General features: G+C 42.5%; 1 protein-coding gene across 1 annotated transcript; it reads left to right on the forward strand.

The window, feature by feature from the left end:
• The first annotated feature begins 348 nt into the window (after window positions 1-348).
• Window positions 349-12,600, forward strand: Lamp5 (lysosomal associated membrane protein family member 5). Its single transcript, XM_021156458.2, has 7 exons — window positions 349-387; window positions 785-1,059; window positions 1,656-1,828; window positions 2,208-2,339; window positions 2,463-2,568; window positions 3,550-3,738; window positions 11,709-12,600. The coding sequence occupies exons 2-7, from the start codon at window positions 996-998 to the stop codon at window positions 11,885-11,887; spliced, it is 843 nt and encodes a 280-aa protein (XP_021012117.1). The 5' UTR covers window positions 349-387; window positions 785-995; the 3' UTR covers window positions 11,888-12,600.
• The last annotated feature ends 233 nt before the right edge of the window (window positions 12,601-12,833 follow it).

A 12,833-nucleotide genomic window follows, 5' to 3' on the forward strand; every position in this document is an offset into this window, starting at 1 on the left:
ATGCCTATTCCCCCAAAAAAGGTTCAATCTGATTTATTAGAGCAAGAATTAAAAAAAAAAAAATCAGCGAACTACCAAAATGCAAATACAGGAATTATCTAGTGATGTTTGCCTTTCTGCTCCCCAGAAGCTTTACGGTAATACCAGCCTGTTTTCATTACATAACTATAGGTCTTTACTTACACCATAGTTCTAAAATTTCTGTCCTATGAGACCCCAGATGACCCTGTCTGCTCACAAGATTTAGGTTTATTTTCAACCCTCTTAACAGAGTGATCACGGCTTACTGCATGGGGCTAGCTCAGGCTACATGCCCTCAGAGATAGATCTCACTGGTCACTGGATCCAAAAGGATATGCGGCATTGCCTGGACCCCCCTTTGAGGAGGTATCATTTTAACCTTATACTCAGCAGCTCTTGAGCGGGTACAGATGTCTCTGAAAGCCGGAAACTGTTGCCATAGCATTTTCCTTCTCTGTTCCTGCCTACCTTCCTTCTCCAAAGCACGAACAATCTGAAACAAATCTATTGGTTTGTTTCAAGAGCAGAATTCAGAGCTCCGGTGGTGTTATATCTACACTACATCCTGGCTGTACCTGGTGGGAGGGTTTAGTAAGTCCGAGGGTGGCATTAAGTTTCCTAGGACAGAGTCATCTTTGCAGATACCATTGCAGAGCAGAATACAGACCCAGGGAGAAATTTCCTCCCCCACACCACCCCAATCCCATTGGCCTTCTAGACAAGCCAAATTACAAGTCCTGAAACACAACCTCGTTATTTCCAGAACTCTCAGCGTGGACAGCTCCTGCATCCTGGGTGCTTCCTCTGCAGTGTGCGGGAGAGCCATAGCGCCCAGTGCAGCACGCGACTATCCCGCGCGCTCCCTCCTCCCAGTCCGCCCCCTCCCTTAGCTCACTCTACCGGCCACTTTGAGGGATTTCCTCCCGGGGCGGCCTTTGCAGCAGAAACACATCTGCCTGGTTCGCGGCAACAGCATGGATCTCCGAGGAAGAACCCTTCTCGGTGGAGACAGACTTCGGATTCTCCTAATGTTCTTCCGTGAGTAGCGTTTGGGGACCAGGGGTACGGAATGCACTCTGCAGCAGAGAATCTAATACACCGAATAAAGCCCTCTGATTTCACTTTGGTGTACTAGGTTTAGAACTGGTCTTTTATTATGCTTGTGGTTATTTGGGGCTGGTGAGTGTTATGACCCATCCATATCACAGAACTCCCAGAGAGCCACACACCTGTATGGCATCTCCCAGACAGAGCGCTAGATACACCGAACTCATGGCTGTGGTGGTGGGGCATAGCACTGCCAAGAAAGATTTAGCTTTAACCGCGCTCCCTCAACCCCCAGGGTGTCTGTGTGTCTGTGTGTATGTGTGTGTGTGTGTGTGTAAGTGTGTGTGTTAAAGCCTAGTCGTATTGCAAATAAGAATTTAATTTTATTTTAGCTTCTGTTTTCATTATAAATTATCGGCAGTAAATATGAGTTTGGTGGCGGTAGACTAGAGAAATGGCTTGCGGAGCACACTGCTTCGAGCAGGGAACTTTGCCTCTCCAAAGCCTGCAGAGAACCGGCTCAGGTGTCCTAAAGCAGAGGGCTAGTTGAGACCGACAGCAATGAGATTGCTTTCCTTGTTCCGCAGATGTAATGGCCCAAACCGTGGCAGAACAAGAAGTGGAAAATCTTTCGGGCCTTTCCACGAACCCCGAGAAAGACATATTTGTGGTGCGGGAAAATGGGACGACGTGTCTCATGGCAGAGTTTGCAGCCAAATTTATTGTACCTTATGATGTGTGGGCCAGCAATTATGTGGATGTAAGGAATCTTTTTCCTCCCCAGCTTGCTCCTAGGGGCGGCAGGGCCGAAGGGCACCCTCCCTCCAGGCCCTGCCAAGACCTCAGTCGCCCGCCTCTTCCCCCCAAACCCCCCGCAGGCTGTTCCCGAATGCTGCATGGGGGTTCCGGCTTGCAACGCCTTCTGCTCGCCCTGCCTGCTTTAAAAGTAAACCCCCTCTCTGCTCCCCTCCTGGAGGGGTGTGCACGTAAGAGTCTACCCGCATGTTCCTGGACCCCGGAGCGCGCGGGCACAGGAGCGCCCAAACCTGCAAGCTAGAGTTTGGACGCGCATCCCTTCCCTTCCCGGTCCGCGCCAGGGCCTGGCGCGCTGAGGGGGCGCGGGGCGTGTGTGTTCCCAGCTGATCACAGAACAGGCTGAGATCTCCTTGACCCGGGGAGCTGAGGTGAAGGGCCACTGTGGCCACAACGAGTCGGAACTGGAGGTGTTCTGGGTAGATCACGCCTACACACTCAGAATGCTCTTTGTAAAGGTAATTCGATGCGGGGAGGTAGAGGGATGGTGAAGTCCCGCATGGGTGTGCGCACAGTGGTCTCTGGGGTTGCCCATCTTAAAACAAATAGAGGGGTTCACAGGACCCTCCCCATCTTGGCAGGAAAGTCACAACACTTCCAAAGGACCAGAGGCGACTTGGAATCTGAACAAGGTGCATTTTGTCTATGATTCCTCCGAGAAGACTCACTTTAAAGCCCCTGTGAAGGGTGAGTAGTTCAGGGGGTCACAGGAGCAAGAGCAAACCAGAAACACTCATCCTGTCTCTGGGTCTTGGAAGCAACTCTGGGATTTTTGTTCTGAGGATAGGCAAGCCTGGGACTGCTTGCTCCCCAGGGTCAAAGAGGCAGGAGAACCTCTGTGTGTTCTCAGGAAAGCCTAGATCAAAGATCCTTCAGACTCAAGCTGAAATATGAATTTTCTCTAGAAGAGGCTCCAATGAGTTTCGCTATTATGTTTTTTTTTTTCTGCATCACAGATTGATCTGCTCTCCTGTATTAAACAAAACAAGCAAATCCTCAGAAATGCAAGCAGACACAGTGACAGGTTTGGGTGGCCTGCAGCTTCACCCTGTGCACAGGGGGGTAGCTCTGGAGTTTTAATTGCAACCTCCACAGGGCAGGTTTTGTATCTTAATTCGTTAGTGGTTCCTGCCCATTCTCACTCAGGCCTTCTAAAAACATCCCAGAGAGAACACCCAAAATACCCACAACTGAAATAACAATGTTCCTTCCTATCTGTGAGCATTATTAAAGACCAGAGATACATTTAAATGTATTTTTAAAACAAAAGCAAAATTCACTGTGTCACTTGCAGAGAGACCCTCCATCACTTAGTCCCTGCCATTGATTCTAAAAGAACAGCAAACTTGAGCCAGAAGAAGAGAAAACATGGGATGGGAACCATGAAGACCTGTGTCATGGGTGTGTCTTCGGAACCACTGATGGAGGCCTTAGTCAAAGGGTCCTGTTTTCAGGCAGCACAGTGCTTCCACAATGGAATTCCAAACTAATATCTAATGAGATAGGCTCAGGGACAGTGAAGAACTTGGTCCTATCTTTCTTGGAGCTCCAGTTCTGGGATTGCAGCACCAATAGGAGGCATAGGTTCTGAGCTAAGCAGAGAGCTCTGCCTAAGTTAGCAGCAGTGAGTATGCATCCATCCTAACTGCTGCCTTGCTTCTCCCGCAGCTAATAAGTACACTGCCAGCTCTCATCACCTCTCTGCCTTGGTCACCCCAGCTGGGATGTCCTATGAGTGTCAGGCTCAGCAGACCATTTCTCTGGCCTCCAGTGATCCTCAGAAGACTGTCACCATGATCCTGTCTGCAGTGCACATCCAGCCCTTTGACATCATCTCTGACTTTGTCTTCAGTGAAGGTAGGTTAGGCTGGCGTTAGGAAAGGGTAAGGGGGATGATTTAAAGAGGGCTGAGAAGAGGGGCTTACTGGCCTCCCTCCTGGGATGGTGTTACCTGTGTTTCTTCTCGGCAGTTTTCACAAGATGTAGAGGTTATAAGGTTTCTGAAATACCCATCCCTGTCCCAACCCTTTGCCTCTGTATTCTCTTACTCACTTGTATAGGAGAAATTATTTAAAGGCAATTTGATATTCTGGTTCTCATAGGCAGATTCTAATTTCTTTATTTGTACTTTCCATGAGGTTGGGGATTACCAAACGAATGCAATGAATTATTTAACTGTTCAGATTGGAGGATCATCTGACTCACCTACCATTTCCCAAGCTATCCTGCTTTACCTCCACAAAGCTTGCTCTCACCTCTAACTGAGAGTCCACCATCCTTGAGTAATTTCTCCCAAAGCATTTGAGAATTCAGAAGGTAAAATTTCCCTGAAAAAGAAAAAAAAGGGGGGGGGGCAGATTCTCTTGTGCAGCTCCTCCTTCTCATCTTCCCCCTCCTTCTCTCTTTCTTCTCTCTCCCCCTCTCACTCCCACTTACTCTTTCTTTCCTTCTATCTTTCTATGGTGCTCTTGGATGGAATTTTCAGTCCACCATGTTAATGATTAGTCATGTGGGTCGCAGACCAGCTAATCAGCTTGGCATTGGTTATTTTCCTCTTGGCTTTATTAACATCTAACACAGCACTAGATTAAAACGGATGTTCAAGTAACTGACTAAACAGATGTGCTGATACTCAGGTGACAGAGACTTACATATGTGTGTATATTAGAAGTGGAACTTAAGTTCTAGGGAACAGAATCCCAGTTTTAAATATTCACTTATTTATTTTTTAAATATTCACTATATATAATAATACTATATATCTATTTACTTAACTATTCACTATACAAGAATACTATATAAAATAGTATACATAATACTGTATTTTATATAGTATTATACATACTATATATAAATAGTATGCTATATACATACATAGTTTATTAAAATACTATATATAAATACTACATATTTATAGAATACTTACTATATATATCAAATATTTATAAAATGTAGCACTGTCTTTCTTGCACCAAAAATATTACATCTAATATGAAATATTATGGATGTTGACCCAGAAACTCACGATGAGAATATCAAACCACCTAGTATCCTTCCATAGGAATGTTACCACAGGCTCATTTAAGTTCTAATGGGAACCTTAAGTGATGTTTAGTGGCTTTCTGTCTGCTGGTCAGTTGTTACAGGTTCTTTATTTCCTGGCACTTCTGGTGTTTTATTCATTAATTGTTCTAGTTCCTAATCCAAATCCATTCTGGGTTACTTCTAGGTTGTTTATAGTCACTATGGATGGAGAAATCACATATGGTGTATGTTTAAATTTGTGTACAAAGAACAAGCAACTACTGAATAAAGACTAGAACTACTTCTTTTAAAATAAGTAAATTTCATCATATAGAGTTAGTTACATCTTTTCTTTAAAACAATTTGTACCCATTTCAAGGTTGTAGATGGGGAAGATTACTCGGCATACATCGAGACTGTAAGCATACATAATTTCTTAAATACAGACAGAATAGGACCAGGTAAATTGCAGTATTACCCAGGCATGTCAGACTAGTAATTGTGGGCTCAGACATTAGTGTTTCTGAGAGGAGGCAGGACTCATTCAGAATCACCCACTAGATTTTGTGCCTTTGTGTGCAAGGTGTTCTTTTGTTCCTGGCTCCTCCTGTCCATGCTTTTTAGCATTTGACCACCAGTGTCTTAGAAGAGGCTGTTGTATTCCATTAAATGGAATTGGAAAGATCCCTGTTGGGTTGCCTTTTCTGTTTCCAGCAGTGGGACTTCCAGGGCCTTCGTATGTTGTATTCGTCTATGTGGATGTCAGTGGACTGTACCTGCCAGAGGGGAGAATGTCTGGTTATATATCTACACAACCACTGTGTTTGTTGTATGCATTTTCAGATGTGTGTGAGTGTATGTGTGTGTGTGTGTGTATGTGTGTGTGTCTGTGTGTGTGTGTTTATATTTATGTTTATGTGTGTTTCAAAATGGCCAAGGGCTTGTAGTGAAAAGTCCATTGCTGACATTCTTCACAATTGTCTCCTTGGTCTGCTGTTTGAGGTAAGCAAAGAAGGATTAATAAAATGGGAAAGTGGACAGTCCCTGGGGCTGAGGGCAGCCAGGTGAGAGTTGACATCTTCATCACACATGTTCCTTTAAATGCATTGGATTTGGCTAGAGAACTGACCTTCGTTTCAGTGTTCAGAGGAATTGTGAATGGTGGTGAACACAGTTGTGATATTAATACACAGAGTCTGCTTCTGTAGCCCTGAGGTGGGGCCCCACATGCCAAGCTCTGGATGCTGCTGCTGTTTTACAGAATCCTATAGAGGGCTTGAAGGGTTAGAGGCTGAAACATAGAACAAGCTTTGGTGGGTGGGGATTGAATTGGGTTATAGGAGATGGGCAGCCCCTCATAGTACATAACACCATCTATTCAGAGTCATAATGTGAAGACCTCCATCTATCTGGAGAGTAGAGGAACATGAGGGACCTCCTGGAGGAAAGTGGGCCGTGTATCTAGTGACTGATCGACAGTGTAGGGGCAAGGCCTTTCACAGCAGTGTAAACTATATGAGGGGATATAGGCAAATGGTTTAGTCCAACCAGAAAAATTCTCATGAATGTCCAGACCAAAGCCAACCTTTCCTGCTATTTAAAGGAGTGAGACCAGTTTTCATCTGTTTTGGGAGGTAGATGACATAATATGAGATGATATCAGCAATAATGCATTAAAAATGATGATGTCCAAAACAAGTTTTGACAGATAAATCTCTTTTTTATATAATTCAAAAAGTTTAGAATGTCACATTTAAGTACTTTCTGGACTTAATGTTGACAAAGTCCTGACATTTAAGCAGTTCTCAGGTTATTTTTCTGGAAATACTGGAGCCCATTGTAGCTTAGTTATATATTTAGTGATGCTTATATTTTTAATCATAATTTATGACCTACTCATTTAATATACTATAGTTTTGTTACTCAGATTATTCAACTATTAAAAATTGTATATGATTAAATGTACAGTCATCTTCTAAATGGGGATTGATCATTCATTCATTCACATTTCTATAGTTCTGAAGAGATAATAACTATTATATGCCCTAGCAAAAAATTAACAGTAAGCAACTAAAAACAAGAGTGAGAGGAGTTTCGGGGTTCCTCTGTGTGACTGAGCCTATCGAGGCTTCTATGGCTTGGGGCCTTATGAGTACAAGGCCCTCCCTTATCAATGGGCAACAGCTGTTGGAGGAGGTTTCAAGGCCTATACAAAGCATCAGGCTCTAAATGACTAAACATTTGGGTTGTTTTGAAAATAATTGGGTTTACAAAAATTTAAGTCTGGCACTAGCAGGTTTTTGAGCTAAAGGGTCTCAGTCTTTAGTGAAGGGATGGAGGGTTGAGGGGGACACATTTGGCTCATTTGTATACCAGACACACTATGCAGTGTGGTTACCTGCTGTTCAAAGCACCCTGTGTTTCTCAGCTGGGGTTAATTAACTTGTCCTTCTGCAATTAATTCATAGTCTAACCTCTTGGGGGCCTGGGGGATTTCTGGCTGATGGGATAGGAGATTCTTCACTGGGAGGGAATAAACCACCCTGAGTATTTTAATGGCTTGGGAGAAAGGAAAATTTGACATGTAAGGTCAGCAAAACACAATAGAATGTGAAGTTTGTCTCTGGTCTCCTTTATTAGAAACCCAAATTTATAGATATTTAAAATAGAGGCTCTAACCTTGAATTCTACCCTACTGACTCTCCGTGCTTTTTATTATTTTACTAACAGCTGGATCAGGCAATGTTGTATGTGGGAACTAATGCTTTTTTGGAGGTGACACCCTTGGCTTTTCTTTATATCACATCCTTGAAAGAAGGCCTTGGCAAGGTGTCTTGTCATAAGCACTTTGACAGTCTGTAGATTCCAGATCCTGTAGACATGTCTTTGATGTATTTTTTCCACAATGTGGTCTTGCTGTCCCGAATGACTGCCTGTCAATATCTCCAGTGTAAGTAGCCAAAGGGAGGTGATTCGAGTGTACACTGCTGAGAATTGTATTGAAGGTTTCTATGCGGATCCTGTGCAGAGGGCTCAGTTCTAGCATTCTGTGTTCCAGATGCTGTCTTCTAGAGCCAAGGCGTGGCATGCCTCAGAGTAGTCCTCATAAGGGGAAAGAAACTCTGGCATTTGCCCATCAATGCTGTCCTTTACTGATAGCTTTTGTAAGGAATCAGTTCTCTGGAATTTATGACCTGCTGTGTCCTTAAAACCCATTGTAATGGGTTGGTGTGGTGAAGGCCATGGGGAAAATGGATGGACTATGTGCATGTCTGCTATACATAGGGCGAGGATGTATGCACCTCCTCTGCTTTGGAAGAGCACAAGGTTTAGTGAGAAATGGTATATACAGCCCATGTTCCCAGCACAAAGATTCAGCCAATGATCATTACTTTTATTTTTAATATATAATACATACATCTTGATGAACTAGTCATTCAAGCTAACATCTTCTCAGCAAGCAAAACTCAAATGCAGAGACAGCTCACTCAATGTAAAAAAGGATCAAACCTTGTCTCTAGCAACATGGTCAGACAACAGAGGGATACCCATCTACACAAAAGTAACCCTGCTATTTATTCAGAAACAGTCTGGACATTAGGAGAGCCCCAGGCAGACAGTCTGACATTTCCCCTATACTAGTAGTGCTCCACTGAATACAAATCTAAAACATAATACAACAAATGCCACACTCACCAGTCAGAACCTGATCTGAGAGCACACTGTTAAGTTGAGGGGAGTCTAGTTGGCTGTTGTAGCTGGCATCAGATGGCGCCTGTAATGTCTGATCTGTTTCCCAATTCACTGGGTTGCTGTTCATCTTTCCCTGTCACGGGTCAAACACCCAGGCCTTCATTTTTGTGTGATCTAAAGTCTAGGCCAGCCAGAGTATGAGGGATCCCAAATTCTGTGAGGTGAACAGAGAGATTCAGGGTTCTGGGGCATGTGGAGACAGATGTGATTTGGACTAAGCTAAGGGATGCTTTTCTCCTTTGTGAGGAAGCTGGGACCTATCTTGCTCTGTGATCTCTGTGTTAATCATCAGATCACTCACTGTTCAAGATTTTAACTCAGGAGAACGCAGGGGTTGGAGATTGTATAGTTTTGGTTGTGCATGCGTGTGTGCACATGTGTGTGTGTGTGTGTGTGTGTGTGTGTGAAATTCAATAGGAGACTGTATCTATTTCATTAACTTCTGATTAGTATTTTGAGTATTTAGGATTTCTTTTGGTTATAAATGAAGATCATACAAACAGTGCTAGTCATAGTAGTGGTGACCCTGTCACCAATAGAATTGGTTTTCTATTCACAGAATAGTCTGTGCAGGGTTAACAGTCACTGCCAGTATGCATGTATCAATAAAGAAGCACACGTGTTTCTGAATCTCAAATTAGTATAAAAAAATGTTATTGTCTCTGTAGCCTTCCATGCATTTTCTTTTTGAATTCCTAAGTAATGTTCTCACTAGATGTGGACAGTTTCATCAAACATGCTTTAATGGATCACAAGCACCATTGCTTTAAGTGATAGAGAACAGAATAAATTATTATGTGTAAACATTTTATCACGGAAGGGAAATACCTGAGATAACCTATTTTGAGACAAGGTCCCATTCTGTAGCACAGGCTCTAGATGTGCACACATTCTCTTGCCTTTGGCTTCTAAGTGCTGGGATGACATGTCTAAACCATCATTCTGGCTCTCTCTTAATGCTCTGGCATTTCTGTGACTCGATTTCTAATCATAGTCATAGTCCCCCTTTTGAGACTTTAGGTCAGGTTTTTCCTAAAGTAACAAAAGACAAATTTTGAGGAACCACAATAGAATTCCAATCCCCGCCCCCCTCTAATATGCTGCAGTTACACTGTTGAGCCAGTTTGTTTGCTTCTAGTGGGGCTTACTTGGGCACAGCACTTAGCCCAGTGATGCCTGAATTGCTCCATGTAGAAAATGGGAAACAATGCCATTTTCTTTGTGGAGTTGTTGTGGCATTAGATTAGAGATAACCTTTGTCTTTAAAGTGAAATGTTAATTTAAGGACCATAATCTAGGTGTACCAGTGCATACCATTGATCCCAGGAGGCTGAGGCAGGAGGGTTATGAGTTCAAGGACAATATGTACAAAATGAAACTATCTTGAAAGAAAGAAAGAGGACTCAGTAGAGTTTTTTAAAATTGAATTACTGGAGTGTAATCTCCCATTCATTCTTGTTAGAGAGGAATGATTTCCAGTGTACAGAAGGCTTCCCTGTTTTTTCTGCTTGTCCTTGTATGTCAAGAAGACAATGAGATTATAGGGGATCCAGAGGAGCCTAGCATACAGTAGTGACTAGGTAAATGGTAGCTGGAGCATCTTCACCTGAGGCCTCAGTCTTTCAGAGGAGACATTAAAATCTGAGTTTCTGCACATAAGACTCAAAAATTTGATGAAAGGACCCCCTGGTTATCTATCAGTTGTGACTATCAGAAGGAATTTTAGCATTTCTGGTTTCCCTCCTTCCCTCTGTCCCTCTTTCCCTCCATCCTTCCCTCTGTCCCTTTTCTCTTCTCTTCCCTCCCTCCCTTCCTCCCTTCCCCCTTCCTCTCCTAATGTTTCCCTCGATTTCTTCCAGGTAATATTGAAGACACAGGGCTATTAAATTATTTTGGATTTTAAGAGCATGAAAACACAACCCAGTTGTGAAGTATTGCTGGGATATTCCCTCTCAGTCTAAAATGCTGGCTACACGAATTACTCAAATATAAATATCCATCAAGGTGTACAATATTTAAATTTATAGTACAATTTGAATATATTGAATGTCCAACTTTTAATGTGTGTGTGTCTTAACGTATCATGTTTAAAGTGCAGAAAAGTTGAAAGCACATAATTCAAAGCATCTTTACATATACATATACTTGAAATCTAGGCTTTGATTAAAGATATAAACCATGCTTATCACAATCCAAAGCTCTCTTGCATTCCTCTTCCTAAGTGTGAACACCTTTCAGGTTTCTAGGACCATGGACTTCATTTTACCTGTTCAAGAATGTCATAGCAACTGGAATAATATAATCTGTACATTTTTGTGCCTGACAATTTTTATTCAATATTAGGATTCTGAAATTCACTTTTTTCTAACTTATAGCTATAATTTTATTCCTCTTTATTGCTGACTGATACTATATTTTATGAATATATTACAGTTTATTCCATTTTTATGAACATTTGGCTATTTCCTGACTTGGCTATTCTCAATAGTTCCTATGAATATTTTCACTTTAGTCTCATCATGTCCATATATTTTCATTTTTTTCTCTGGTTGATCTGGGTAAGGGACTGTTGGGTTCAAAGGCAGGTGTGTATTTGTCTTGTTCACTAGGGATCACCAGACTGTTTAACACTTTCCAGTCATTGCCAGAACTTGTTACTTTCAGTCTTCTTGAACATTTTGTGTTTATGAATAATTGTGTGACTGCTATATTTTAATTAAAAGTTTAAAAATTAGAAAAAAATGATAGTAGTTATATGTAATTCTAAAACAATAGAAACTTAGATAAACTCTTCAAGTAAATTTAAAATTAAACAAATTCCCTGGCTGCCAAGAATCTAATAACTAAATATTGTCTTGCTAGATGAATTATACTAACTTGATATCATGTAAAAATACTAAGGCTAAGTGAAAGGGAAAAAATGACCCATCAATCTACAGAGTCTTCCCTGAGAGATTGTTTCACCTCTGGCTCTGTCTTGCTTCTGCTAGGAGGGCCTAGAATTCAGAATATGTCACTAGCACTCACTGCTTTCTCTTTTCTCATTTCAGAACATAAATGTCCAGTGGATGAGCGAGAGCAGTTGGAAGAGACCCTGCCACTGATCCTGGGCCTCATCTTGGGCCTTGTCATTGTCATAACACTTGTGATCTACCACATCCATCATAAAATGACTGCCAATCAAGTGCAGATCCCAAGGGACCGTTCCCAGTACAAGCACATGGGCTAGGGACCATCAGGCAGACAGCCTCCTCGTCCTGCCCCCAAACCAGATGATGTAGAACGACAATGGCACTTTTTCACCTGTATACAGGATCCACCAACATAGCTACACTCCAACAGGCCCAGGCACCTGACGTGTGCCTGGCCTGTGTCCATGCTTAAACCCAGGGATGGAAGGCATGTCTTGGGGTTTGGGGGGATTAATGATGGCTGTTGTGTCCATACTGGGGAGTAAGTAGGGGCTGGTGAGTAGGGTAATAGCTTTCATGTTCCTGATGGTTTAACTTTGATTCTCTGACTTTGTAAGTCTACAGCACGTAGAAAGAAAGATGTGGCCCTTGCATTTAGAAAGTGGAAACGCTTCCTTTGGGAGACCTCTCTAGGTCAGAAGAACCCGGGTGCTTCACTCCCTCAGCCTCAGCTGGCATACTTACACGGTTTTTCAGTGTACACAAAACACAACCTCACGCTCCCTGCAAGCAGCAAGACCCCTGAAAGTGACCCATGCTTCTGGCTGGCATTCTGCATGTCTAGTGATTGTTTTGGGAATGTCTCACTGCTACCTGCACCCAGTGACTCTGCAGCACAAGAACCCGTCTAATGACACTACGCACGGTTGTTTGGAATTCATAATGTGTCGGTTCCAAGTGAAGGGACCTTCAGAATCAATCCATGTGAGTTTGCTTTTGAAATGAATTAAAAAGAAAAAAAAAAGCACTATACTCTGGCTTTTGGCTACTTTGTTTGTTTTAAACAAGAAAATAAAACTACAACAGTTTCTTTAGTAAGCAGAATGGATTAAAATCGATATTTTTCTGGTTTTGCAAGAGAGAGAGAGAGAGAGAGAGAGAGAGAGAGAGAGAGAGAGAGAGAGAACAGGACAGGGATGAGAAGAGGAGAATATTGGTTTTCCATAGCTTGTCTTAGGATTTCTATTGCTTTGAAGAGACACC

Source organism: Mus caroli, chromosome 2, assembly GCF_900094665.2.
Source record: "Mus caroli chromosome 2, CAROLI_EIJ_v1.1, whole genome shotgun sequence".
NCBI lineage: Eukaryota > Metazoa > Chordata > Mammalia > Rodentia > Muridae > Mus > Mus caroli.